Source organism: Platalea leucorodia (assembly GCF_965183815.1).
Source record: "Platalea leucorodia genome assembly, chromosome: 14".
NCBI classification, from domain to species: domain Eukaryota; kingdom Metazoa; phylum Chordata; class Aves; order Pelecaniformes; family Threskiornithidae; genus Platalea; species Platalea leucorodia.
In genome coordinates, this window is record NC_138836.1 from 6,018,625 (window position 1) to 6,044,852 (window position 26,228).

The window sequence follows — 26,228 nt, forward strand, 5'->3', positions numbered from 1 at the left end:
GCAGTCCTCTGGGCAGTGCTGGTGGCTCACCCCGTCCCCCTGCAGCAAGGACACGCATCACCGACCCGCCGCAGGACCAGAGCGTCATCAAGGGGACCAAGGCTGTCATGAGCTGTGGGGTCACCCATGACCCCAGCATGGATGTCAGGTACGTGCGACGGGACTGGGAGGGTTGGGGGGTCCGGGCACCCCCAGGCTGCCTGCCTGCCATCACCGCTGCCTGCCTGGCTGGGGAGGGAGCAGGCAGATGGTGGGTGCCACCATCCCCAGCCCTGTGCTGGTTGTCCTGCAGTGCCACCTGGTGCCCTGCACACGGGGAGCCCGCCACACTGGTGGGACCCCTGGTCCCCTCTCCTTGTGGGGGGCTGCAGGGTGCCAGGACTCCTGGGTCCCCCCCGGCACAGGTACGTCTGGGAGAAGGACGGGGTGCCACTGAGCCTGGAGAGCGGCCCGCGGGTGCGCCTGGATGAGATGGGCACCCTCCACATCTCCCAGACCTGGTCGGGCGACATCGGCACCTACACCTGCAAGGTGATCTCAGCCGGGGGCAACGACTCGCGCAGCGCCCACCTCCGTGTCCGGTGAGACCCCCCTCGCCCACGCCAGCACCCCGCGCCCCAGGTTGTGCCCCCTCCCTAACTGCCCCCTCCCCAACCCCCCTGTCCAGGCAGCTCCCCCACGCCCCCGAGAGCCCCGTAGCCGCCCTCAGCCCCCTGGAGAAACGGGCCATCAACCTCACCTGGGCCAAGCCCTTCGACGGCAACAGCCCCCTGCTCCGCTACGTCGTGGAGGTCTCCGAGAACAGTAAGGGGCTGCTCCCACCTCCCCAGCGCTGCTGACCCTGGCTAGGCTGGCACTGGGCAAAGTCCGCTCTCCGGCATCACCCTGGGGTGGAGGCCAGGGGGGTGAGGAGTAGGGAAAGGGGATGCTGCAGGGAGCTTGGGGATGACGGGACTCATTAGCCAGCCTGCCACCGGGCAGAGGACCCTGGTGTCCTGCAGGTCGGGTCCTCCACCCTGCCACCCCCCTCTGCCTCCACAGATGCGCCCTGGACTGTGCTGCTGGCCAGTGTGGACCCCGAGTTGACGTCGGTGGTGGTGCGGGGCTTGGTCCCCGCTCGCTCCTACCAGTTCCGTCTCTGTGCCGTGAATGACGTGGGCAGGGGGCAGTTCAGCAAGGACACGGAGAGGTGAGCTGCAGCTGGGGGTCCTGGGGGGCTGGTGGCCCTGGGTGCTCATCCCAGACTTGTCCCCTGCAGGGTGTCGCTGCCTGAGGAGCCCCCCTCCGCGCCCCCCCAGAATGTCATCGCCAGTGGCCGCACCAACCAGTCCATCATGATCCAGTGGCAGCCTCCCCCCGAGAGCCACCAGAACGGCATCCTCAAGGGCTACATCATCCGGTAGGCGAGCACGGGTGCCCCATCCCTGGCATTCCAGGGCGCTGGTGGGGACACCAGCAGCTCTGACGTCCCCTGGTCCCCAGGTACTGCCTGGCTGGGCTGCCTGTGGGCTACCAGTTCAAGAACATCACCAATGCCGATGTCAACAACCTGCTTCTGGAGGACCTCATCATCTGGACCAACTACGAGATCGAGGTGGCGGCGTACAACAGCGCCGGCCTGGGGGTGTACAGCATGAAGGTGACCGAGTGGACGCTGCAGGGAGGTAGGCAGGGATGGGGGGGACGGGCAGGGGCTTGGCGTTCGCCCCAGTGGTGACAGGCTGTGCCATGGGGGTGTTGGGGATGGGTGGCAGGTTTGGGGGTCCCAGGGGGACTGAGACCTGCTGGGGAGGGGTGACGGGGGGCTGCAGAGCCACAGCAGGGCTGGCCCAGCCAAGGGTGTCTTGGGGCACCACCCTGGGTGCCCGGGGTCCTCCCCGCTGCGGGTGCCCGTGCTCCCGAGGGGCTGACGCCCGGCCGATGGAGGGGACCTTGCGCAGTTGGAGCCGCTGCGAGCCATCCCTTCGTCTCGGCAGTCCCCACGGTGCCCCCGGGGAACGTGCAGACCGAGGCCACCAACTCCACCACCATTCGCTTCACCTGGAACCCCCCCAGCCCCCAGTTCATCAACGGCATCAACCAGGGGTACAAGGTGAGGGGCGATTCCCGCGGGTCTCCCCGAAAATGGGGCAGCTGGGGTGAGGAAACTCCTCAGACAACCTTCACAAACTGGCTCGACTCCTCGCTGAAACCCCAGATTTTAATGATTCCGGCCTGACTGTTAAAATAATATTTACTGAGATTTAACACTTGCATGGGCTCGGAGTCTCCCATGCTCTGTAATTAATTCCAAATTGCAATTAATTCAAATTTACGTTAATTGAATTGAATTAAAACATTAAACTTGTTTCTTAATCCACTCAAAAGAAGTTCTGGAATTTAATTGCCGCTGAATGAGATAACCAGAGCAAGTAGGATATTTAACATTCTTATTAAATGCCACTTAGTATTTTTGATTAGTATTTTTAGGGCCTAATTAGTATTTAATTAAGTTGCTATAGGCTATCTTGAACAATACCAATTAAATGCCCAAACATCCCTCCTAAACACAGGCGAATGGGTGATTACATGCCGTTATCAATGGGAGTTAATCACAAAGCGTGCGCTCTGTATCGGCTCGTATGGGTAAACACACGCTGTTAAAAGGCATCAAGTGTTCCCTGCACTGTTAATTGATATTTAATCAACTCTGAATAAATAAGAGGAGGCTGGAGGTGCCCGGAGGATGGTGTTTGTGGTACTGATGTGGTACCGATGTGCACGGTGGGGACATCGCTGCCTGGCGTTGGCATCCCAGCTCCTTCTTCCCGCAGCTCATTGCCTGGGAGCCGGAGCACGAGGAGGAGGCGACGGTGGTGACGGTGCGGCCCAACTTCCAGGACAGCGTCCACGTGGGCTACGTGGCGGGGCTGCGGAAATTCGCCGAGTACTTCACCTCGGTGCTGTGCTTCACCACGCCGGGGGACGGCCCGCGCAGCCCCCCCCAGCTGGTGCGCACCCACGAGGATGGTACGGGGAGGCTCTGCGTTCCCGCGGGACGGACCCTGCCCGTGTGCGGCTCCTGGGGTGGGCGGGAGCAGCCCCGAGATGGGGGACTCAGTCCCACTGGTGCTGCCGGTGGGGTCGTGGAATGGGGGTGCCACCGAGCCTCGGGACGCCCCATCCAAGGGGAGCCCCATCCGTGCTCTTTCCTTGCGGGGGTCCCGTGGGTGCCGAGGGCTCCTGCCCTCAGGTCCGTGGCTTCCTGCTGAGCCTGGGTGTCTTTGGACAGTGCCTGGCCCCGTGGGACATCTTAGCTTCAGTGACATCCTGGACACGTCCCTGAAGGTCAGCTGGCAGGAACCGCTGGAGAAGAACGGCATCCTGATGGGTAAGGGAGCACCAACGGGTACCCTGCTCCTGTGTTGGCCCCCTTCCCACCCTGCAGCATCTCCCACCCCATAGCATCTCCCACTGGTCCTCTTCCCACTCTACAGCAACTCCCCCTGGCCCCACTCAGCTCCTCGGGGTGGGCAATGATGGGGGCTGACGGCCCGGGGCACGTTTCAGGCTACCGGATCTCCTGGGAGGAGTACAACCGCACCAACACGCGGGTGACCCATTACCTGCCCAACGTCACCCTGGAGTACCGCGTCACCGGCCTCACCGCCCTCACCACCTACACCATTGAGGTGGCTGCCATGACCTCCAAGGGCCAGGGCCACGTCTCCTCCTCCACCATCTCCTCGGGGGTGCCGCCAGGTGAGTGCGGCAGCGCGGGGATGCTGGCGGGCTGCGGCCAGTGCTGGGGGCGAGCAGCCGGTGCCACCCACCCTGCCCTCTCCCCGCAGAGCTCCCCGGTGCCCCCACTAACCTGGGCATCTCCAACATTGGACCCCGCTCCGTCACCCTCCAGTTTCGCCCGGGCTATGACGGCAAGACCTCCATCTCCCGTTGGCAGGTGGAGGCACAGGTATGGGGCGGCTTGGGGCAGGGGTGATGGGGTGCCGGGGGGCAGCTTACCCCACTCCCATCCCACAGGTGGGTCAGAGCGGCGAGGCTGAAGAGTGGGGGCTCATCCACCAGCTGGCTAATGAGCCCGATGCCCGCTCCATGGAGGTGCCCAACCTGAAGCCCTACACCTACTACAGGCGAGTGGCCAGAATGGTGCCACGGCATCCTCCTCAGGGGACCGGAGCCCTCTCGCCCCCCGCCATGACCCCCCGTCTCCTCTCTCAGTTTCCGCATGCGGCAGGTGAATATTGTGGGCACCAGCCCCCCCAGCCTGCCCTCCCGGAGGATCCAGACCCTGCAGGCACCCCCGGACGTGGCACCCGCCAATGTCACCCTGCGGACGGCCAGTGAGACCAGCCTGTGGCTGCGCTGGATGGTGAGGGGGGTCTGTGCCCACAGGCACGGGGCTCATGGGGGCAGACGGGAGGGTGGGGAGCTGAGGGGGGGTGGAGCTGGGGTGGCTGTGGGAGCTTGGGAGTGATGGTGCCCATCTCTGCTGGCTGGGGTCAGCCCCTCCTGGAGCAGGAGTACAACGGCAACCCCGACTTGGTGGGCTACAAGATCCGGTACGCGCGCTCGGATGGGCGAGGGCAGCCGGCGGTGCACATCATCCATGACCGTGTGGAGCGGGCGTACACCATCGAGGACCTGGAGGAGTGGACTGAGTACCGGGTGCAGGTCCAAGCCTTCAACGCCATCGGCTCGGGGCCCTGGAGCCACTCGGTGGTGGGACGCACCCGAGAGTCAGGTACCGCTGCCCACCCCCCGGCACTGGGCACCCACCCTGGCCAGATCCAGCCACTGACCCTGACTCTCGTCCTTCCACCAGTGCCCTCCTCTGGCCCCAGCAATGTGTCGGCGCTGGCCACCACCTCCAGCAGCATGCTGGTCCGATGGAGTGACATCCCTGAGGCAGACTGCAACGGCCTCATCCTGGGCTACAAGGTGAGCACCAACCCGAGCCCCAGTGCTGTGGCTCTGCTTGCCTGCAGCGCTGCCTGTGCCCTACCAGCCTCACCCACAGACCTGGGAAGCACGGCTTTCCCTGGGGGGAATCACCCTGCAGACTGCCAGGTCCCCAGTTGTGCCACGTCTGAGATGGTGCCCATCTGTGCCAACCCTGGCCACGCTGCTCCATCCCAGGGGGTCCAGGGGGGTCCCAGGGGCTGTGGCCCTGCCGGGCTGTGTCACAGGGGGTCTGTTGCAGGTGATGTACAAGGAGAAAGACTCAGATGCCCAGGCCCAGTTCTGGCTAGCAGAGGGCAATGCCTCCCGCAGCGCCCAGCTGAGCGGGCTGGGCAAGTATACGCTGTATGAGATTCGCGTGCTGGCCTTCACCAGGATCGGCGATGGTGTGCCCAGCCAGCCCCCCGTCCTTGAGCGGACACTGGATGATGGTGGGTAACAGCATCTGGATGGGCAGAGAGACCTGAATGGGCTGGGGGGGGTCCCTTGGGTGCCTAAGACCTCCCTATCCCATCCCATCCTTGTTCCCTGGGGTGAACCCTGTCCCCCCTGACTGGGACACCCAGGACTCTCATTCCCAGTGCACGGGGTTGAGCCCTGCTTGCATGGGGCCTGGTACTTAGCACACGCTTGTGCACCCCCTGGTGAACCCCATCTCTCCCCCCTCCAGTGCCTGGGCCTCCCGTGGGGATCCTGTTCCCCGAAGTCAGGACCACCTCAGTGCGGCTCGTCTGGCAGCCACCCGTGGCACCCAATGGCATCATCCTGGGTAGGTGGGGAGCCATCCTGATTGTGCTGTGCCAGGATGCTCTGCAGAGGGGTGCAGAGGTCCCGTGGGAGCAGGGATCAGCACGGGGAGGCAGAGACCAGCTCCCTGAGATCTCCCGAGCGTCTCGGAGCCCCTTGCCCTTGGGGCTGGGGCCTCCCCACTGGGCAGGCTGTGCTGGGTCCCTGGCTGTGTGTGAGCTCCCCTATGCAGGGAGCCAAAACCTCCTCGTTGCTGGCCCTGTGTGTGGGCAGGGATGGAGGAGGGAGGCATGCACAGGGGGACCAGGATGGTGTCCCCTCCACCAGCCCCACTGTGCTGCTCCCTTCCCCGCAGGGTACCAGGTCACCCACCGCCTCAACACCACCACGGCCAACGCGGCTGCTGTAGAGGTGCTGGAGCCCAGCGCCCGGCAGTACACGGCCACCGGCCTCCAGCCTGAGGCCACCTACCTCTTCTGCATCGCGGCGCAGACCCGCAAGGGCTGGGGCGAGGCGGCCGAAGCCCTCGTGGTGACCACAGAGAAGAGAGGTAATGGGGAGGGGGGACTGTCCAGCCCATGGTGGGGGGCTGTGCGTGCCCACGGCGTGCCCGCGGTGCTCCCAGCCCCTCGCCTCTCCCAGACCGCCCGCAGCCCCCTGGGAAGCCGCTGGCGCAGCAGGAGGAGGTGCGAGCCCGCAGCGTGCTGCTCTCCTGGGAGCCAGGCAGCGATGGGCTCTCCCCCGTCCGCTACTACACAGTGCAGACCCGTGAGCTGCCCGACGGTGAGTGGGCGCTGCACTCTGCCTCCATCAGCCGCAATGCCACCGCTTTCATCGTGGACAGGTGAGGCACAGGCCGGCCCTGAGCGGTGCTGTGGGGTGATGGGGAGCCAGGGAGATGATGGGCTCTGACTTGGGCAGTTACCCTGTTCCTCAGTTTCCCCATCCGATCAGAAGTGCTTGCACCAAGGTTGGGAAGCACCAGCCGATGTGCCGCGTGGGAGGAAGGGAGGGTGGCTCACGTGGTCACCCGCCGGCCTCACTGTCCCTGTCCTGCTCTGCTTCCATCCAGGCTGAAGCCCTTCACCTCCTACAAGTTCCGCGTGAAGGCAACGAATGACATCGGGGACAGCGAGTACAGCGAGGAGTCAGAGTCGCTCACCACCCTGCAGGCGGGTCAGCACAGGCTGCGGCTCCAGGGGCAGGGAGAGACCATCCCGCCCTGCCCAGGGCATCCCCCCCTGCCTGGGCACCTCCCTGTGCCCAGGGCATCTCCGGAGCCTCACTGCCCACTTCTCCTCTGCAGCCCCCGAGGAAGCCCCCACCATCCTCTCCGTCACCCCGCACACCACCACATCGGTGCTCATCCGCTGGCAGGTACTGTCCCCTCTGCCTTGCGGGGTGTTGTGGGACCAGCCACCCACCCCCTTGGGAGGTGGCACCGAGGCGTACTGGGGACAGCCATCTCGGGGTGCCAGGGAGCCCCGGGTCAGAGCAGCCCCTCACTGTCCTCCCCGCGCAGCCCCCGGCCGAGGACAAGATCAACGGGATCCTGCTGGGTTTCCGCCTTCGCTACCGCGAGCTGGTGTACGACAGCCTGCGCGGCTTCACCCTGCGCGGCATCGGCAACCCCGGCGCCACGTGGGCCGAGCTCACCCGTGAGTGCTCGTGGCTCTGCCGAGCCCAGGGATGCATGGCTGGGGGGGTGATGCAGTGGTGGTGGGTGAAGGACAGCGCAGGGCAGCATCCTGCGCTCCACAGCCTCCCGGTACCAGCCTGGAGCTGTCAGGGTCGGGTTGTGCGCCACGGTGCTGTCACGGGCCACCTCGTGCCACCAGGTCCACGGTCCCTAACACACTTGTCTGCGATGTTGCTGGTTCAGTCCCGCTGTGCTCAGCCCCCCGCGTCCCTGTAGTGCAGGTGTCCGCGTGTCTGCACCTAACGGGTGTCTGCACCTAACATGAGTGTCTGCGTGACGTCTCGCTGTGTGTGTGTCCGGGTGTGCTGCCATCCTCAGACCCCGAAGGAAATGGGGTCACATCCACTCTGGGGGCAGCAGGGACACGAGTGACACGGGTAGAGCCCAAGACCAGACCTTGCCCCATCCACTGCTCTCAGCCGCGGTCAGACCCCTGTGGAGACCCCGGTGCCCAGACCCTGCTTGTGCCACTCAGGGGATGGGTCTGGAGGATGGAAAGGCTCCTTGGTGCTGTGACAGCCCCGTTGGCACCTGGGGGTGACAGGCCCCTTGCAGGGGACCCCTGGCCTGCCCTGGGGTGGGTAGCTGTGCTGGGGTGGGTGCTCACAGGCGGGAGCCCACCCGTGCCATCTGCGGGACTAACCGGCTGCCTGCTCTCCCTGCCCTGTGCTGCCCAGCCGTCTACGCCGTGCACAACCTCAGCGAGGTCTCCCTCACCCAGTACGAGCTGGACAGTAAGTCACTGCTCCCCCTGCCCCTCCCTGTGCGCCTCCTCCCCACTGCCACCCCCTGTCTGTCCCTCCTCTCCGCCTGCCTGTGCCGTGGGGTGAACCCCACGTCCTGTGCCCAGGGACTCCTCTGCCTGTGTGCTCCAGTTGCTTCTTGGGAACCCCCCAGCGAGTGGGGCTCTACTGGGTCCCCTGGGGGCAGCAGGACCCCCACACCGCTGGCCACAGGCAGGGCCCCGCTCACCCCTTCTCCCTTTTCCCCCCACAGACCTGAGCAAGCACCGGCGCTACGAGATCCGCATGAGCGTGTACAACGCCGTGGGCGAGGGCCCCCCCAGCCCCCCGCACGAGGTCTTCGTGGGCGAAGCGGGTGAGTCCGTGGCACGGCCCTTCCTTGCGAGGCACTGGGAGCTGCGGGGAGGGGGCTCCGCTGCCCTGGTACCTCATGCTCCTATGTGCCATGGCGCAGCAGCCCCATGGCCCCAGTCCCATCGGCACACCTCTGATGTGCCCAGACAAGGCAGCGCATCCCCCTGCATCGAGGGGGGCTTTCCCCCACCCTGGTCCTGGCCAGGCTGTGACACTGTCCCCTCCTTCGGCACAGTGCCCACCGGCGCGCCACAGAACGTGGCGGTGCAGGCAGCCACGGCCACCCAGCTGGATGTCACCTGGGAACCGCCACCCGCTGAGAGCCAGAACGGGGACATCCAGGGCTACAAGGTACCGCACCTCGTGTCACCTGGGAGCTGGCACCAAGCCAGGGCTCAGGGACACTGGGTGCCCTGGGAAGGTCCTGGCTTTCTGAGGGTGCATAGGGTGCCCTGGGGAGATGCTGGGTGTCATTGGGGGATGCTGAGCTCCCCAGGGAGATGCTATGTGTGCTGTTGGGTGCCTGGGAAGTGCTGGGTGCCCTGGGAGATGCTATGCGTGCCGTTGGGGAAGGGATTCTGGGGAGATGCCGGGTGTCCCGGGGAGAAGCCGGGTGTCCCACCCCGGTGCCGAGCTGCCGCGGGGCGGCAGGTGGCGTCGTCGGCCCTCGGATGCAGCCGGGATGCAGCCGGGATGCAGCCGGGATGCAGCCGGGATGCAGCCGGGCTAACCAGCCCCATGCTCTAGGCACCTCCTTGGCTACATCCATTGCGGTTCCTCCTGCTCATCCCAGTCCTTTAAGGTTTAGACACAGCTCAAAGGTGATCTCAGCGCGTGTGTTTGCAGCACAGCGGTGTTGGTCCCTGCGCCAACTGCACACAGGGGTCACGTCTGATGCCCGGCACAGCCCGGAGCCATCCTGGAGGAGAGGCCGTTCCCTTCCCTCCGGCATGCTCAGAGCCCCCAGCCACCCTGGGACGGGGGCTTAGTAGCCCAGGCAGGGCTGCACGGGGTGTTTGGGCACAGCAAAGGGCCTGGGGCGGGGGTGGCATGGGCTGGATCTGTGCATCACCCATGCCCCCTCCTCCTCCTGCAGATCCACTTCTGGGAGGCACAGCGCCAGAATGAGAGCTTGCGGGTGAAGACACTCTTCCTGCCCGAGAACGGGGTGAAGCTGAAGAACCTGACGGGGTACACCTCGTACTGGGTCAGTGTCGCCGCCTTCAATGCTGCAGGAGATGGACCCCACAGCACCCCTGTCAAGGGGCGGACGCAGCAGGCAGGTGGGGCCCGTGGCACGGCTCCTTGCAGCCCTTCGCTCAGCACGGTTGCATCCGCACCATCCTGCCCCTGGGCTCCGTGGGGAGGTGTCTCCGTGGGTCCAGTGATGTCCGGCTGATGCCCCTTCATCCCAGCTGCACCCTGGCTCCTGCTCCTGCAATCGCGAGCAGAGACCAGCCCTGGGCTCACCCCAGAGGGTTTGTGGGTTGGGGGCACATGGAGATGAAGGTTGTGGCTGAGACTTAAGAAAAATGAAGGTCTCAGGGAGAGAGACAAGGAGAAGGAGACTTATTCCCCCAGCCACATGTGGTGGCCTGGCAGGGTCTTTGCTGCAGTGGAGATGCAGGCACAGGGGGTGGCACCAGGGTGGTGTGGAGATGGTGATGGCGGCTGCCCCAGCCCCATTAGGGTGGAGAGGGGCTGGCTTGGTGCTGGGGGTGTCCCCTGGGAGCTCTGAGCTGGCCCTGGCCACCCTGCTCCCTTGCAGCCCCCAGTGCCCCTGGCTCCATCCGATTCAGCGAGCTGACCACCACATCGGTGAACGTGTCCTGGGAGCCACCACCACTGCCCAACGGCATCCTCGAGGGCTACAGGCTGGTCTACGAGCCCTGCATGCCCGTGGACGGTGAGGGCACAGGGGGGGTACTGGAGGGAGGCCGGGGGCATTGGGGGGAGCTGGGAGGGCTCTGGGGAAGACCCGGCTCAGCCTCCGTCCCCACAGGCGTCAGTAAGATCGTGACGGTGGATGTGAAGGGGAACAGCCCGCTGTGGATGAAGGTAAAGGACCTGGCCGAGGGCGTGACATACCGGTTCCGGATCCGGGCCAAAACCTTTGCCTATGGGCCGGACGTTGAGGCGAACATCACCACGGGGCCTGGGGAAGGTACGGGGGGACATGCGGGATGCCGTGCTGGGCTGAGGGAGGAGATGTGGTGGGGACAGTTCCGCTGGTCCCACCGGGACTGGCATGGCTGCGTGCCACAGTTCATACCCCCATGCCTCCAGCTCTGCTCTGGGTCCCCAGGTGCCCCCGGTCCCCCCGGTGAGCCCTTCATCTCCCGCTACGGCTCAGCTATCACCATCCACTGGTCAAGTGGGGACCCTGGCCAAGGGCCCATCACCAGATATGTCATCGAAGCCCGTCCTTCAGGTACTGCGGGTCCTCTCTGCTTTCCATCCCCACCTTCTTACTGGTGGTGCCATGGGTTCAGGAGAAAGGGAAACTGAGGCAGGGAGTGCTGACCTCTCCCAGGCCACCCAACAGGCTGGGCTGGGGTTTAGGACCCGGGTGTCTGGGGTGTTGGCCACGTACCGATCCGTGAGGACCATGCTGCCGAGCGGGTCCGGGCTGGGGCTGATGGAAAGGGGCTGGTGAGCCACGGAGCAGCACGCAGCAGTGCTGCTGCTTTTGTGGGCATGGAGGTCCTGACACTCCATCAGCCAGGCAAGGGGGTTCTGAGAGGTACCAAGGCTATCCCAAAACAGGAGGACCCTGCTCCTGTGCAGGCAGGGGCAGGCAGGGCTGGCAGCCAGGACTCCCCATCCCCACGGCAGGGAGCCAGCAGGCATGGCCACGCTCTCTCCTGCAGCCCCGAGTTAATGACTTCTCCCTGCTGCAGAGACCGCAGCTCAGACGACCCGATTGATCGCTGACGGGGGTCGGTACCGCTCCCTGCATGGTGGGGCAGCACCCGGGAGGGAAACCACCTCGCTCCCGTGAGCCTGTGGGGCTGCTGGGGGTGCTCTGGGGCTGCGGTGGCAGCGGGTCCCCAGGCAGCTGCCTTGCCCTTGGCCGGGGCAGGCGATCGATCAGCCGCACACATCACTACGGCTTTTTAATGATGCTGCAGCGAGCAAGCTCGGTGCCTGCTGGGGCCAGGAGAGCTGCACAGATGGCGGAGGGCACACGCTCCTGGATGGAGGGAGATCAGCCTCTCGTTCCGGGGAGTCCCGCAGAGCCGGTCCCCCCCTCCCAGGCCCCCTCTCTCTTCTAGACGAGGGGCTCTGGGACATCCTCATCAAAGACATCCCCAAGGAGGTGACCTCCTACACCTTCAGCATGGACATCCTCAAGCAGGGGGTCAGCTACGACTTCCGCGTCATCGCCGTGAACGACTATGGCTACGGGACCCCCAGCACGCCTTCCCCCTCCGTGTCAGGTAGCCAGCGGGGGCAGCATGCGGGCATCCCTGGGGGGATGCTGTCACCCCTGTGTCAGAGGGAGAGTCCCAGTGTTGCTCTGCTCCCACGGCCGATGCCAAAACCCATCTCCCTGACCCTGCCTGGCTCCTACAGAGCCCCAAATCCTGCTGCCAGCAGCATCTGCCAGCACTCCCCTTGCAAGACCTCCTGTTATTCCCCTTTAACCCACTCCCTCATGTGGATCCAGGTCTCACAAAGTTCCCCCAGGGTGACCTCATGCGCTGCAGCGGGGTCTCCCCATACATACGGGTGTGCCCCCCATGCCCATTCCCCTCTGATCCTCCCTGCTGTGCCCCAGCCCAGAAAGCCAACCCGTTCTACGAGGAGTGGTGGTTCCTGGTGGTCATCGCCCTGGTAGGGCTCATCTTCATCCTCCTGCTCGTCTTTGTGCTCATCATCCGTGGGCAGAGCAAGAAGTACGCCAAGAAGTCAGACTCAGGTGAGCACCAAGGGTGTGGTGGGGGGTGACGGGACCCTCCGGGGTGGCAGCCGGGGGGTGCAGAGCCTTGACTCCATAGGAGCCTCTCCAGGGCCTCCCTGCCTGCCTTTGGGGTCTGAGGGGGGCAGTGGGAGCCTGCCTGCCCGCCTGCCTCAGGGCATGGCTCCTCCAGAGACCCAGTGACATCCAATAAAGGTGCTGTGGGCTTCCTGGAGAGCGCTGGGAGCTAAAGATTAAATAAGTGACTTGTCCTGCTGTCAGCTGTGGAGGCAGGACAGCCTGGGGGCTCGGCAGAGGTCATTGGGATTAGTCAAACACAGCTCTGTTTTATTAGCTGTATCAAGGGCTCAAATTGTGGGGAAAATCCAGACCTCCTCGCTAAGAAAACAGAGCCACTGAGCCGGGAGCCAGAGATGATGGGGCAGGTCAGGGTGCGAGCCAAAGCAGGCAAGCTCTGCACAGCTGGCGGTGCTGGGCACGGGGCTGATGCACGGCTGCTGCCCCGGGACTGGCTCCTCGCAGGCGTCCCCAGGCTTTGGTCTCTCCAATGCCAGAGCCGGCACAGCCCTCCCTGGGCCATTCCCCAGCCCCCCTGTGCAGGGTCCGGGCCCCACCACGCTGTGCTGCCCGGGGAGGGTTTGGGGGAGGCTGAGCATCCCGTCCCGCAGGGAACGGCTCCAAGGCGACCGCCCTGAGCCACGGTGAGATGGTGAGCCTGGATGAGGGCAGCTTCCCCGCTCTGGAGCTCAACAACCGGCGTCTCTCCGTCAAGAACTCCTTCTGCCGGAAGAATGGCATCTATACCCGGTAGGGACGCCTTGCCGCAGCCCCCTCCCCGGGCAGGGGGAAGTTTTTCAGATGTCGTGCCTGTCCCTCCATCGTGTACTTGCTATGGGATGGGCATGGGGCTGGGGAGAGCTGGTACCTCAGGGGGGGTGACCCTGTTCTGCCTGATGTCCCCCCTGCCATGAGCTGCAGCCGCTGCCTCCCCCCACCAGCCCTGATCTGCCAGGATGCTGAACAGCCTGAAACGCTGGGAATCCCTGAAAGCCTATGGACCATGGGCAGGATCCTTGGGGGAAGCTCGCACAGCTTAGAGGTGGTCCCTGAGCCTACCCTGGGGGTTGGCTGGGCTCATCCCTGCATGACATGGCCCCAAGGGGGGACCTGTGCTGAGCACTCGCCTCTCCCCGAGGTCCCCACCACGGCCCAGCCCCGGCAGCCTCCACTACTCGGACGAGGACGTGACCAAGTACAACGACCTGATCCCCGCCGAGAGCAGCAGCCTGACAGAGAAGCCCTCCGAGGTCTCCGACTCTCAGGTGACGGCCTGGGGCTGCCTGTGGGGATGGGGACCCGGGGCAGGGGGATGCAGGGGCAGGATGGACGGTGCTGGGAGCCCTCCCTGGGCATCAGCCCTTCTCTCTACCCACCAAAGATGCAGGTCCTGGTGCACATTTGGGAAAAGCAATGCTGGTCCCGCTCCCCTGCCCCATCCTGCTTTTTAGGCAGCGGCATCCCCCGTGGCTTCACGGCACGGAGCCAGCATGAAGCTGGCACAGCCCCCGGCCCGTGTGCTGGGGATGTGGCACCACGGGGGGCCCCCAGGGCTGCTGGGGACAGGGGATGGGAGGGCAGCGGGGTCAGGGACTGTCCCGCTGCCCGGTCGCTGGTGGCAACGGCTGTGGCTCTGCCAACCCCACAAAATGGCACCTTTGTCTCCTCCCAAAGAAACGGGCAGCTGTGGCTGGGCAGGAGGGCAGCCGCGGGCAGCTCCCCGGGCAGGCAGCCTCCGGGGAGGCCACAGGAGCATTGCCCCCGGGATGGATGCTGGGTGGCATCTGAAAAGAAGCTGAAGCCCAGAGAAGGTCCTGGGGGTCCCCATGGCCGTCCCCGAGCAGGAGAGGGACCAGCCCTGGTGGCCCCCCCGCCCGCTGCCTGCACCGGCTGTTTCTTTTGCCTCCGTGCGGCGGATGCCGTCTCCGCTCCCTCTTGCCGGAGCGGGGCTCAAGTGGCTTTTGAGGAGCTGTGAAGAGCAGCAGGAGCTGGCGCAGAGCAGCTTCCCCACCGCCCTCAATGGGCCCTTTGTGCACGGCGAGGGGAAGCTGAATCCAATTACCACCAGCGGGGAGGCAGAGCCGCCAGCACCCGCCTCCCAAAAACACCCTCCCCGTCAGCCCCGGGGGCATCCCGGCCTCGGGGACCCCCCTGCAGGGCCCCAGGACCTTGCAACCCTTTTGTACGAGGTTTTGTTTTGCTTTAGCAAGAGGCAGAAACACCCCAGCAGTGCTGCATCCCAAAAATCTTTTGGGATGTGCTCACCAGCATCCCCAAAAAATCACTGGGAAAGGTCACCCTATTTTTGGAGCTGGGGGGGTGATGCCCCCCACTCCATGCTCACCCCCCCATCTTGTTCTTTAGGGCAGTGACAGCGAGTACGAGGTGGACCCTGGCCACCAGAAAGCCCACTCCTTCGTCAACCACTACATCAGCGACCCCACCTACTACAACTCATGGCGGCGGCAGCAGAAGGGCATCTCGCGGGCGCAGGCGTACAGCTACACCGAGAGCGACTCGGGGGAGCCCGACCACGTGCCCCTCTCCAACAGCACCTCCACGCAGCAGGGCAGCCTCTTTCGCCCCAAAGCCAGCAGGACTCCCACCCCCCAGACCCCTGGCAATCCCCCCAGCCAGCCCGGTACCCTCTACCGCCCGCCCAGCAGCCTGGCCCCCGGCTCCAGAGCCCCCATCGCTGGATTTTCTTCTTTCGTTTGATATTTAAACAGAAGCGAAAACAAACAGGAGAAAAAAAATTATAAAAAAAAAAAAAAAGAAAAAAAAAAGAAAAGCCCCAAGAAGTTAAGAAAAAAGAAAAAAGTGGCAAGGGGGAGAAGAGGAGGAAGAAGCGGAGAGGCCGAAGGGCCCCGGGGATGGCAGCAGTGCCATGGAGGGCAGCGGCCCCAGGCTCAGGCTCGGCGCCGCGATGGGTGTTTCGCTTTCTCAGCAGCGCCGGAGCAGAACGCCGAGCGCCTTCCCTGGGGCTGGGGAGCAAAACCCAGGTCCTCTTTTTGGCCAAAGCTTTCTGCATTACGGACTCCTTGGCCGCGGTGGGGCGGGAGGGCTTGGAGCGCCAGCAGGGTTGCTCCGGACTTTGCCCTTGGCACCTTCTGCAGCTGCCCCGGGCTGCTGCCGGCCTCGCCACGGTCTCATGGGTGCTGCTGGGCTGGGTGCAGGGGTTCTCGCCGTGCCAAACTCCAGCCCCTCCACCAGCCTCTGCTTGTGGCTCCCCTGGGACACAGGGACAAATAGTGACAGAGAGACTGCCAACTGCAGGGAAAGAGGGGCTCTGCTGATGTAAACCCTCTGGATGTGAAACCCCAAACCCAGACCCCCCCAGCCCTGGGGAGAAGGGGGCAGCCACCGTGCCAGGAACCCAGGGGGCAATTAATTCCTCCCCCCATTTGCCTCCCCCAGCAGAACCCAGGACTCAAACCCCAGGACAGCCCCACTGGGGTGCAAGCGGTGCTGATGTCCCCCCTGATTTTTGCACCCCAGGGTTGCACAGGGGCTCTGGCGAGGGCTCAGCCGGGGCGATGCGGTGACCATAGCCACCCCTCTGCATTTCTGGTGGTTTGGGGTTTTTTTTAATGGGGTTTTTGCAGAGGTCTGGGAGCACGAGGGATGTGTGGGGGCAGCAATGCCCAGGGTGCCTCCGAGGCCATTTTGGTGGTCTCTGCATAGCAAAACCCTTGCAGTGCCTACCGCTGAGCCAGGCACCGGCCCGGCAGCGCCGCGGCACCCGGGCTGAGCCGAGGGAGATGCCAATAAACAGCCTGAGGATCAGCCTGTCTTGCCTCTCTGTCACCCTGCTGCGGCAGAGAAGGGGCTCACAGGATGTGTCCGTCTGTCCTGCTGCCCTGGCTGGGCAGCACCGGGGAAGGAGCCAGGCAGAGGGTGGCAGAGGCTGCGGTGCCAGGATAGGGCCCAGAACAGTGGTGGGAGTCATGCTGGCCGTATCGCCATGTGTTTCCATCCCCGAGCAGTGGGGTCTGTGGTTGGAGGGAAAGGGGACCCAGTGGTGCGATAGGGGAGGACGGAGGTGACCCCACTGCACCACGTGCTTTTGGCATCGCCGGCACCGGGGATTTCTCCTGGGGCGGTTTGCAGCTGCCCTCGCTGCCTGCTCTGCCCTACAGGCCTGGCAAGAAAATCTGGGTGACGTGCTTGGGTTTCATCGCCTGTCACCCCTCCGGCTGCAAAGAGCGTGGGTCTGGAGCCGAGGGCTGGGGAAGGCTCAGCCTGCCGACAGCGCCAGCAAAGCACCCGCACCCGCTTCCTTGGCCAGGGGCTGTTCTCTCGCCTGGGGCTACCAGAACTGGGGGCTCTGGGGTCTGCACAGCTCCTTGCCGGCAGGGCAGGGGCTCGGAGCCCCTTGCAGGCACATGCGCGGCTCCTCACCCCGGCGTGAGCAAGGGTCTGGGGCTGCCAGAGGAAGCATTTTGCAGGCACTGCGTTTGGGGACCACTTGGAACTGGGGGTGACTGACCCAGTGCTGCACCCCCCCCCACCCTTCGCCCAGCCCCTGGGCTGGGGAGAAACCAGGGATGCTGTGGTGGCATTGCTCCCGACCCGCAGCCACCAGCAGAAGCGCCGTCCCTGCCTTGGCGTATCGCTGTGGCCCTGGAGCCGGCAAAGAGCAGAGGGCGTTTCTGGCAGGTGACTCATCTGACCTATTTGGGAGCTGGTGCCGAAGGGAGCACAGCACCCAGGGGTGCCCATCCCCTCCCTGGGCAGCAAAGGGAGCCCCGATGCCCCACTCGAGTGGAGGCATTTGCACAGGAGCAGAGCGGGGGGGTCTGCGTTTGGCTGGACAAATCCTGCGCCTTGTTTGCAGCCCGGCTCCAGCCCCAGGCATCCCGGCTTGTGCAAGAGAGACTTTCCTCCCACCGGGGCTGGGATGCCGAGCCACCAGAGACACAGGGCAGAGCAGGTCTGGGGAGTGGAGCAACACAGGCGAGCTCCCGGTGCAAAGGACGCTCCCCATGCGAGGCACGCTCCCCTCCCACGCAGGGCACGTGCCAGCCCCTGTGAGCCACAACGACCCTGCGAGCACCAGCGGGTCCTTGGACACGTCCCCCATTGCAGGGACAGTGGGATGGAGGTCCTGGGAGGTGCCTGCGTGGGGTTTGCTTGTGCTCCCCGGCACGGCGGCGTGCCACAGCCCCGGCAGCCGGAGCAGTGCAGAGCCCAGGCCCCGCTTGCCCACCCTGGCCTGGCTCATCCCTGGCCATGACAAGGAGAAGCTGGAGGGTGCAGCAACATCTGCAGCAGGTTTGGAGCTGGTGGCATGCCGGAAGGTGAAGCCACCGGTGCGGCTGTGGCCGGAGCACCCGGGGCCCTGTGGCAGCGGTGGCAGCGAAGCCAAGGCGAGCCCTTTCTACTTGTGGTTTCCCACGGCTGATGGATGCAGCACCCGAGGAAGTGGCGGATCCCACATCCCACTGCGGCAGCGGGTTTGCCCTCTGCTCCCCGGGGATCCTCCCTGGGATGGTCCGGGAGCTGCGCAGGGCACAAAGCCCAGTGTGGGCACAGCAGAGATGGGCTGAGTGCCAGTGGCACTAGCAGGAGCTCTCGCTCACCTGTTCTGCCTCAGTTTCCCCATGGCACAGATGCAACTGGACCGGCTGGTCTCGTGGGGGAAGACACCATGCTCCCTGCTAAGCACAGCCACCTCTCTCCCACCTCAGCTTTCACCATGCTGCTGCCACAACCGGCTCTTTCCAAAAGTCCCTGCCGCTGCCCCGGCCCCTCCAGGCAGGTCTGGGCTGCCTGCGCCCAGCCCCGCTGCTGCCTGCGCTGCAGACGCGCAGGGCGAGCTGTCAGCAACAATCAGTCCCTGGGGACCGAATTGGCCTTGACGTATCTCCCGACTGCTGCTCGGCGGTGGCCTGCGGTTCTCCCAAGGGCAGAGCACCGCTCGCTTATCAGGGCTGGGCGAGCCAAAGCGGGGCAGAGGGGAGAAGCTGCACCCCCAGACGTCGCTGTGCGGACGGGGCAGCACTGGAGCGGTACCCGCTCGCTGCCCCAGATGCAATGGGGAGATGTTTATGTGCCAGAAATGGGGGTTGTGACCTGTAAAGCTGGGCTGAATTGTGTGATTTATTTTTCTTTATTTATTTTAGCTGAAGCCATGTTGGTATTGGAGGAGTCAGGTAGTAACAGTTTATTTTCCAGGTTGAGATTAGATCAAGCAAGGAGTAATCAGAGCAAAAAGAAAGGCTCGGTGTGCGGTGGAGGAGAAGCAGCCCTGCAGCCTGGGCTGTCCCTTTCCTTCAGATTTCTCTGATTCCCCGCCAGCTCCCGGGGCAGAGCCGAGTGTCCCCACCGTTCCCTTGCCTTGGGCCGCGGGGACAGGGACAGCCCCTCCTGCCATGCCAGGGGCTAGACAGGACTCGGCGCATCCTCAGAGCCCCATGTGCCCCGGGCCCTGCCGCCTCCTGCGCCGTGCCAGGCTGCGAGGCTCGCGGCACGGGCAGAGCTGCCGGTGGCAGGGATGGCAGCAGAGCCCTCCCAGGGTGGCGGGGAGAGGAGAGCGACGGAGAGGACGGACCCAGGTCTGTGCACCCTGTCCTGCAGGCGTGGGTGCATGGTGCATGCCATGACACCCTGGCCAAAGGGGTCCCTGTGCCAAAACTGTGCCAGGGCAGGGGGTTTCCATGGGTGCTGCTGGCTGCGGTGGGTCCCCGCAGCAGCCACGCTGCAGGTGGGATCCCCTGGGGGAAGCCGGGGTGGCTGTGCCGCGGCCGGGCGATGGGTTCCTGGGCAGGCGGTGGGTTGTGCGAGCCTGTTCCGTGCGAGCACTGCCGGTGACTGTGTCAGCGTGCCGGGTGGGAAGGGTGGGCGGCTGCACGGACAGCCTGCCCGTGGCAGGCTCCGACCTGTGCACAGCTTGTCCTGGTGTTCATCGGTGCACCCATGGGTGCCGACGTGCCAGCGGTGAGCAGGCGGTGCGGTCCTGCCCGAGTGTGCTGGTTAGCTGGGTAACCACTCACCCCTGGGTGAATGGCACGGGGAAGGGGTGAACCCCCACGTCTGTGGGTGCAAGCTGTGAGGTAGGCGGGGGCTATTGGGGAGGTTTCTGGCAGTGGCCAGTGCTGGGCCCTGGGGCTGGAGGGATCTGGGGGGGCTGTGGGGGCAATGTCCCATTCCCAGCACCCTGGGGTGTCCGGACGGCGATCCCCACACCCTGCTGCAGTACTGGGGCTTGGGGAAAGCACCCGGCTTGCTCGGCAGCATCTCCTGCGCTGCCGAGGCAGCGTTGGCAGACAAAGCTGGCAGGCGCTGGCAGCAGGAGGAGGGGATGGGGCTGCTGGGAAACTTGGGCGCTTCTCCCTGCCTTGCTTTTCAAAGTGCTTTTCAATCCTTTTCTTTTTTCTTCTGTGCTTTCAAAAGCTGCTGAGAAGCAGTAAAAGAAACCAGCGACAGGTTCAGGAAGGCTGAGAGCGATGCAGCCACCCTCTCCACGCTCCCGAGCCTCCCAGCACCCCAACCTCGCTGCTGTCTCCCCAGGGCCAGATCCAGCCCCGGGGCCCTGCGTGGCCTGAGCTGCTGTGGAGAAGAGGGGAGGGAGCCTGTCTCTCCCAGGCAGTTTTTCAAGTTGAGTGGGTGCTTGCTTTTCCCAGCTGGAGTTAGGCCAGCCCGCGGGAGCCTTCCCCGGTGGCTCCCACCAGCCGGCTGATTTTAATCCCTCCTGACTGCGCTGTCTCAGCCCGCACCGTGCTCCTGTGACAGCGTCAGGTGAGACAAGCAGCACCAGCCTTCAATTAACATGTGCTGGCCCCACACGAGTGGACAGAGCTGCCGGCAGGGGCTATGGGAAACCCTCCTCCTCTTCCTCACCCACCGACAAACCACCACTGCGTCCAGTGGCAGCTTCCAGGAGACCCCTGCTCAACTGTGGGCACGGGGCTTTGCCTCCTGCCTCAGTTTCCCCATATGGAAAGCAAGGAAAATAAAATTTGCCAAACAAAGCGGCTATGAAAATGGCACTGGTGTGAGCCGAGGAAGCAGCACGGCCTGGGAAGCAGACTACAGGCACCGGCGGAGGCAGGGTGGTGCTGGACACCCGGGCTGCGGGCAGAGGCCATGTCCTGGCTGGTTTGGCCATGGTGCTCAGTCTGGCGGAGCATCTCCACGGTGCCAACCCCGGTATCTCTGCAGTGCCACGCTCGCCCCACTGCCCACAGGAGCGACGGCTCTGGGGTTATGCCACGAGCGACCGCCTGCCCTTCCCACCGATGGAAGTGTCTGCACCAGAGGAGCCATCAAAGCACCCAGCGCGGCCCAACCCTGGCTGCCGCCACAGCCATGGTCCCCAGATTGGTGCCGCTGAGCTCGGGGAACGGAGCTCCTTGCACCAGTGACATGAGAAATCTTCGCCCCCCCCCCAGCATCGTGTCCCAGTACCTGAGCCCCCAGCATCGCACGGCCGGGGCATCCCGGGACCCCACTCGCCACCGCCCTACGCCCCAGCCTGGCTTCCTCCACAGAGGCGCCAGACGCCCTGGAATATGCAAGAAACGCTGCATTAGGCAGATTTGGGATAATCTCGTCTCTCCCGCCCCTTTTCTCCCACAAAGGTCTCGCCTTAATCCCCGAGAGCGGCTGTGCAGCCCTGCACTCTCCCTTTCAGCACATCGCCAGCGCTGGGGTGGCCGGGGTGGCCCCGCCATCGTGTCCTGGCCACGGACCACCCAACCGCCCCCCGGCCTGGAGGGGTCCTGCGGCCCCCCGAGGGGGACGGAGCAGCGGGGCTGGCTGGGGACAGAGGGCTGGGGGACGGTGGAGGGCGAGTGTGGGTGCTGCAGCCTCGTGGGTGTCACGGTCACGAGTGGAACGGGGACACTGGTGCTGCCCGGGGGCTGAACACGCCTCCTCCCGGCGGCTCAGTTCAGCCCTTAAATCCCTTTAATTAATTAGAGTCGGTCGCTCCCCGCCTCGCCAGCCCCCGGCCGGTCTGCCAGGGGTGCAGCCACCCCCTGCTCTGCCCCGGGGACCCCACTCGGGACCGCGCCCCCCCGAGGGAGGGGATCTGGGACCCCTCAGCCCCGCGGATCGCCGCACCCCTCCCACGGAGGGGCCCGGGACCCCACTCGTGACCCCACTCAGGGACACCCCCCCCCCGGGACACACCCGGGACCCCCCACGGGCCTGGGACAAGGGTTCCCCCCCTCCGCCCCACTCGGGTTTGAATGGAGGGTGTGGGGCTGCCCCGTGACGTGGCGCGGCGCCATTGGCCCGGGCGGGGCGATGACATCATGCCCGCCGCCGCGGTAGTGGGGGGTGCGGTTTGGCTCCGGCTCGGCTCGGCGCGGCTCGGCACGGCCATGGGCCGGCGGCGGGTCCCGGCGGCGCAGGTAAGGGGGGGCCGGGGCACGCCGGGGCCCGGCTCGGCGCGGCTCGGCGCGGCTCGGCCCGGCGCGGGGGGAGGCGGCCGGGCCCCGGCTCGGCCATTGTCCGGCGGCGGGCGGGGTCCCCGGGGCTGCCCCGAGCCCCGCTCCGGTAGCGGGCCGGGGGCGGCGGTGGTGACCCCCCCCCCGCACCCTCACACCCACCCACGGGGGCGTGGGGCCGGTCCGCGGCGCGGGTGGGCGAAGGGGTTAACAGGATGCGGAGCCCGGTTTGCCCAGCGTGGGGCACCGGCCCGGTTCACCCCGGCCCGGCGGCGACCGGTGGCCGCTCGCCCGCGGTTCGCCACGCTCCGCCGAGCCCGACGGCGGGGTTCGCCGTGCCCGGAGCCGGCGGTGGCCGCAGCCGGGGCGGTGGCTGCCCCGCGGCCCTTCTCGGAAAGGCTGATCCTCCCCACGCTGGAGCGGGTCCAGCAGCACCCCTGGGCTGGCCGGGGCTGGGCGCGGGAGGGTGCTGAGTCAGAGCCGCCCGAAATCCCCCTCCAGCTCATCCTCCTGCAGCCTGGGATGGGGTCAGGGCTTCCCGACAGGCTCTCCAGCCTTCCCGGCCGGCCCCCAGCCTGCCCTCCCACACCTCTCGCCGTCCCTGGGGAGCACACGCCGGCTCCCATGGGTGCCCTGGAGAGCGGGGACCTGCCCAGTTCTGCAAGCCTGGGCACGGGGCTGGCTCCCAAACCCGCTCCGGTGCCTGGAGAGCTGGGGGCTGGTGGGCAGCGACCGCTCGTGGGGAGCTGGACACAGCCTGCGCCGCCCTGGTTTGACCCCGGCAGTAGCGGCGTTAAGTATAGATGTTTCCGAGTGCCAAATCTATAGATCAGGGAGGCTGCTCTAAAGGGAGCCGGGATCGTTAGCAGTCTGGGGGAGAAACTGAGGCACGGAGCGAGGCAGCGCATGTCTCTGCACCCCGGGACGGGGCTCTCTCCCTAGCTGGGCGTGCAGTAAACAAGTCTGTTTTGGACACAGCTCCCTCGGAGACCATGGAGTGAATCCAGCTGAGGTTTAGCACCGAGGAGGTTTGGTGGGTTTAGGTCCTGGGGCGGGGGAAGAGCAAGGCTGGCCTGAATCCCCATCGCCGGGGCCAGCCGCCCGACTCTGTGCCAGGGGCTGACGGGGTGCTGGGGCTCCTTCCGCGGCCCCGACAGGCAGCCATACGCCGCTGCCCGCAGGCAGCCCCGCTGCCGGCAGCGTTGTGCTGACCGCGGCGGTCTCTCCCTTTGTTCCCCGGGTTTTGTCGTGAGCGCAAACAGCCGCCGCGGTCACGGGCCCCCCGAGCCGGCTGGCTGCGGGGTGCCAGGCCCTGCCGGCAGATAGAGTGCTGCGGTCCAAGCTGTGGGAAGCCTGTCTGTTTACTTCCCGTCCACCCCAGCAAAACTGCAGGAATTCAGAGCCCGGCCGAGGTCGGGAGGTCTGTTTAGCCCCGGTATCCTGTCGGACCCTGGCCAGCCCCTGTTGTTGTGAGAGACGGAGCAAGGGCCAGCGAGGAGATAACCTTTCCCCCTGGAAATGTCCCCTCCTCGCCCTGGAGAGCTGCGGGCTGGTTCGCGGCCCCGTAGCAGCAGGATTTATGGTCCTGTGCGTGTTCTGGCGTGTCCTGCTAATAGTTCCTTGCTGAACTCTGGCTAGCTCCTGGTCGTCGGCAGTCCCTCGGGAAGCACTGCTCCATTTTTGGCACCAGCATGCCGGCGCTGGGGCGGTGAGTTCCCCGGCTTGGCTCCGATCGGCCGTGCTGATAGCCCTGGCGAGAGCCGAGCTTTGCCTCCCGCCCCGGCGAGCCGTCTCGCTGGCCCCGGCTCAGACGCTCGCTGCCGGCTCCCTTTCCGCTTCCAGAGGCGCTGCCGGGGCTGCTCCACGCATCCCAGGGCTGAACTGCAGCAGGGTCCTGGTGCCAGGGACAGGACCAGACCTGTCACCCGTGCCTGGGAGGAGGCGGTCACCGGGGCGCCTGGGCTGCCCGCACTAACAGGACCGTCTGCCCCCAGGCCTCGGGAAGACTCGCCGGGGAGCCCGATGCCAGGGTGTGACAGTGGGCTGGTCCCCTGCCGGGGCCGGCGGTGGCAGGGTGTGATCTGTGCCCTGTCTCCGGCAGCTGTCTGCCAGGCAGCAACATCAAAGAGGCCGCCTGAGCCCGATCCCTAAGGGGCAGCACACCAGAAAGTGGGGCTGAGCAGCCAGCATGTCCTCCCTGCGTGGTGTGTGGGTTCTCCCTGGCCCCGGGCAACGCGGGGGGCCCGACCGGTCCAGCACAGCCCCTGCCCCAGCGCCCGGCAGGGTGGGGAGAGCATCCTCTGATCTCTGGGCTGGAGGGTGCTGCCTGGGGCGCTCCGCATGGCAAAGCCGGGGAGGCTTGTTTGGAGCCGGCCGGGCCAGCCCGGGATGCTTTCCCCCTCCGTGGGTTTGGCTCTCCCAGCCCGTGAGCGGGACAAGCCGGGAACAGGATGCATGGGAGCATGGCTGGATTTGGCGTTTCCCTCGTGCACATCCATGCACTGGCTTCTTTCTTGAAGCCACTGGTGCCCTCTGGTCCCTGTGGGTGACTGGTGCTGAGCGGGATGAGGTGGGGAGGGTGGGGGGGGTCTTGTGGGAAGCCTGCACTGTCAGGGCACGCAGTCTCCTGCTGCCCTGCGCCTGGCCAGGGCTGTCCCACCCTCAACGCTGGCTGCAGGACCCCTCTGTCCTGCAAACAGCCACCTATTCGCAGGGGAAATCATGTCCCCGGGGACCTGGGGCTCCTGCTCCTCGGAGCTGGCTGTCCCGAAGGGCTGAGAGGGCAGGTGGGAAGCAGCGCGTGGTCTGTTGGTTCACTTTATCCCTCTTGTCCTCGACTTGAGTTTGCAGGTCCCGTCCCCTCCCCTTTCCCCGAAGCCCTGCTGGGACTTGGCAGTGCTCTGGGCTCCCTGCCCCAGGATGGGCAGCGCTGCCTGCCAGCCTGCCTGCCTGCATAATCTCTCGGGTTACAGAGCAGCTTTCCCTGGTAGGTAGCTGGAGAGGCGGTGGCGAAGCCGCCCTGGCCTGGTTTCCTTTGTGAAAGCACCAGCAGTGGGAATGTCACAGGATCCGTTCTCCTCTCCCCAAGCGAGAGGAGGAGAAAAGGGCTCTGTGTCCCGCTCCCCCCCGGGCAGGACAGGGCTGGTAGCCGGGTAGCCGGGCTGTGCGGGCAGCAGCGTCCCGCCACGCTGCTGTCACCTCTCGGGGCAGGCTGGGAGCAAAGCGTTAAGGGACGGGGAGATTTTGGCTGCTATGAAAAGGCTTCGTGGGCAGGAGCATTGAGGGGAGACGTAGCAGCGGCTTGTTTGGAGGCTGTGACGGTGATGGAGAGCTGCTGGCCGGAGAGGCTGCTGCGGCGCGCCGGTAACGCTTCAACCTCCCAGTGGCCCCTTTGCCGAGGCTTGCAAAGTATCTCACAAATGCTGAACTTGGCCCCGAAATCTAAATACGAGGGAGGGACAGTCCCCAGATGGCCTAAATCAGCAGCACGGTTGCCTGGCCTAGCTGGGGAGCTTGCCGGGAGTGTTTGCTTTATGTAAAACCAAAGGCTGGAGGAATGCCGGCCTGAAAGGAGACCTTGCAAGGGGAAAATGTTTGTGCCATGCACAGCTGGGCATGTGTGAGATCCTGGCACGGGGAGCAGGGCTCCAGCGAGCTGCTTGTCTGCATTCGGATGGGGCGAGGTGGGGAAGAAGTCCACTTGGCTCCAGGTTTGAGGGTGTGGAGATGGCGGCGCGGCTGCTCCATCTCTTCCCTGGGCTACTTGGGGATAAACCAGGGGCTCCCTCAGCTGGAGCCCCTGTGTGCCATCCCCGGGGCTCTGCTGCGGCAGAGTCGGGCGGTCGCCCTGCCGAGAAGGGTGGTGGGATCCTGCACGGGGATGGATGGGGAGCATGGCCGCGTACTGCCGCCGTGCCGTGGGGCATGCCCGCCCTGGCCGGCCCCATACGGAAGCTGTACGTGGGAGGGCTGGGCACCGAGACTTTGCACCCACGTGGGGTCAGAGTCCGTCCTGCCTGCACAGGACTGGCCCGGCTGCAGCCTGCCTGAGGCCCCACTGCCGCGGCGGGGGACGGACGGGCGTCACCGGGCAGGTTTGGGAAGGGATGGGAGGCGGCAGCCCTTCCCCAGCTGCGCTGGGAGCTGTGGGGTGGACGCTGCAGCCCCCCACGGTGTCTGGCTGAGCAGGTACGGGGCTGGCTTGTGTTGGGACCACCATGCTGCCATCGCTGGCCATGGGCTGTGGGGCCAGGGCTTGCTTCCAGCCAACGCTGTGGAGCCATTCAGCTGCACCCTGGGGCTGGGCGGGCAACGGAACGGGGGACACAGCCCCCACCCTGAAGCTCGCTCAG

At 65.5% G+C, this 26,228-nt stretch overlaps 1 protein-coding gene across 1 annotated transcript in view; it reads left to right on the forward strand.

Moving 5' to 3' along the window:
- The window catches only part of SDK2 (sidekick cell adhesion molecule 2), a gene marked incomplete at both ends in the record, with an annotated part of 49,945 nt that extends 34,746 nt beyond the window's left edge, over positions 1-15,199 (forward strand). Inside the window, 34 exons of the mRNA XM_082326878.1 lie at positions 46-148; positions 405-581; positions 668-804; positions 1,042-1,189; positions 1,259-1,399; positions 1,483-1,664; positions 1,977-2,092; positions 2,814-3,009; positions 3,272-3,370; positions 3,550-3,741; positions 3,831-3,952; positions 4,021-4,130; positions 4,219-4,369; positions 4,504-4,741; positions 4,823-4,938; positions 5,201-5,390; positions 5,630-5,728; positions 6,062-6,256; positions 6,349-6,550; positions 6,779-6,882; positions 7,013-7,083; positions 7,229-7,364; positions 8,083-8,139; positions 8,402-8,503; positions 8,738-8,853; positions 9,599-9,785; positions 10,271-10,408; positions 10,505-10,666; positions 10,808-10,933; positions 11,778-11,942; positions 12,284-12,424; positions 13,093-13,231; positions 13,620-13,746; positions 14,846-15,199. Coding sequence (XP_082183004.1) covers positions 46-148; positions 405-581; positions 668-804; positions 1,042-1,189; positions 1,259-1,399; positions 1,483-1,664; positions 1,977-2,092; positions 2,814-3,009; positions 3,272-3,370; positions 3,550-3,741; positions 3,831-3,952; positions 4,021-4,130; positions 4,219-4,369; positions 4,504-4,741; positions 4,823-4,938; positions 5,201-5,390; positions 5,630-5,728; positions 6,062-6,256; positions 6,349-6,550; positions 6,779-6,882; positions 7,013-7,083; positions 7,229-7,364; positions 8,083-8,139; positions 8,402-8,503; positions 8,738-8,853; positions 9,599-9,785; positions 10,271-10,408; positions 10,505-10,666; positions 10,808-10,933; positions 11,778-11,942; positions 12,284-12,424; positions 13,093-13,231; positions 13,620-13,746; positions 14,846-15,199 — 5,039 coding nt within the window. The remainder of the gene's footprint in view (positions 1-45; positions 149-404; positions 582-667; positions 805-1,041; positions 1,190-1,258; positions 1,400-1,482; positions 1,665-1,976; positions 2,093-2,813; positions 3,010-3,271; positions 3,371-3,549; positions 3,742-3,830; positions 3,953-4,020; positions 4,131-4,218; positions 4,370-4,503; positions 4,742-4,822; positions 4,939-5,200; positions 5,391-5,629; positions 5,729-6,061; positions 6,257-6,348; positions 6,551-6,778; positions 6,883-7,012; positions 7,084-7,228; positions 7,365-8,082; positions 8,140-8,401; positions 8,504-8,737; positions 8,854-9,598; positions 9,786-10,270; positions 10,409-10,504; positions 10,667-10,807; positions 10,934-11,777; positions 11,943-12,283; positions 12,425-13,092; positions 13,232-13,619; positions 13,747-14,845) is intronic.
- Positions 15,200-26,228: the final 11,029 nt, after the last annotated feature.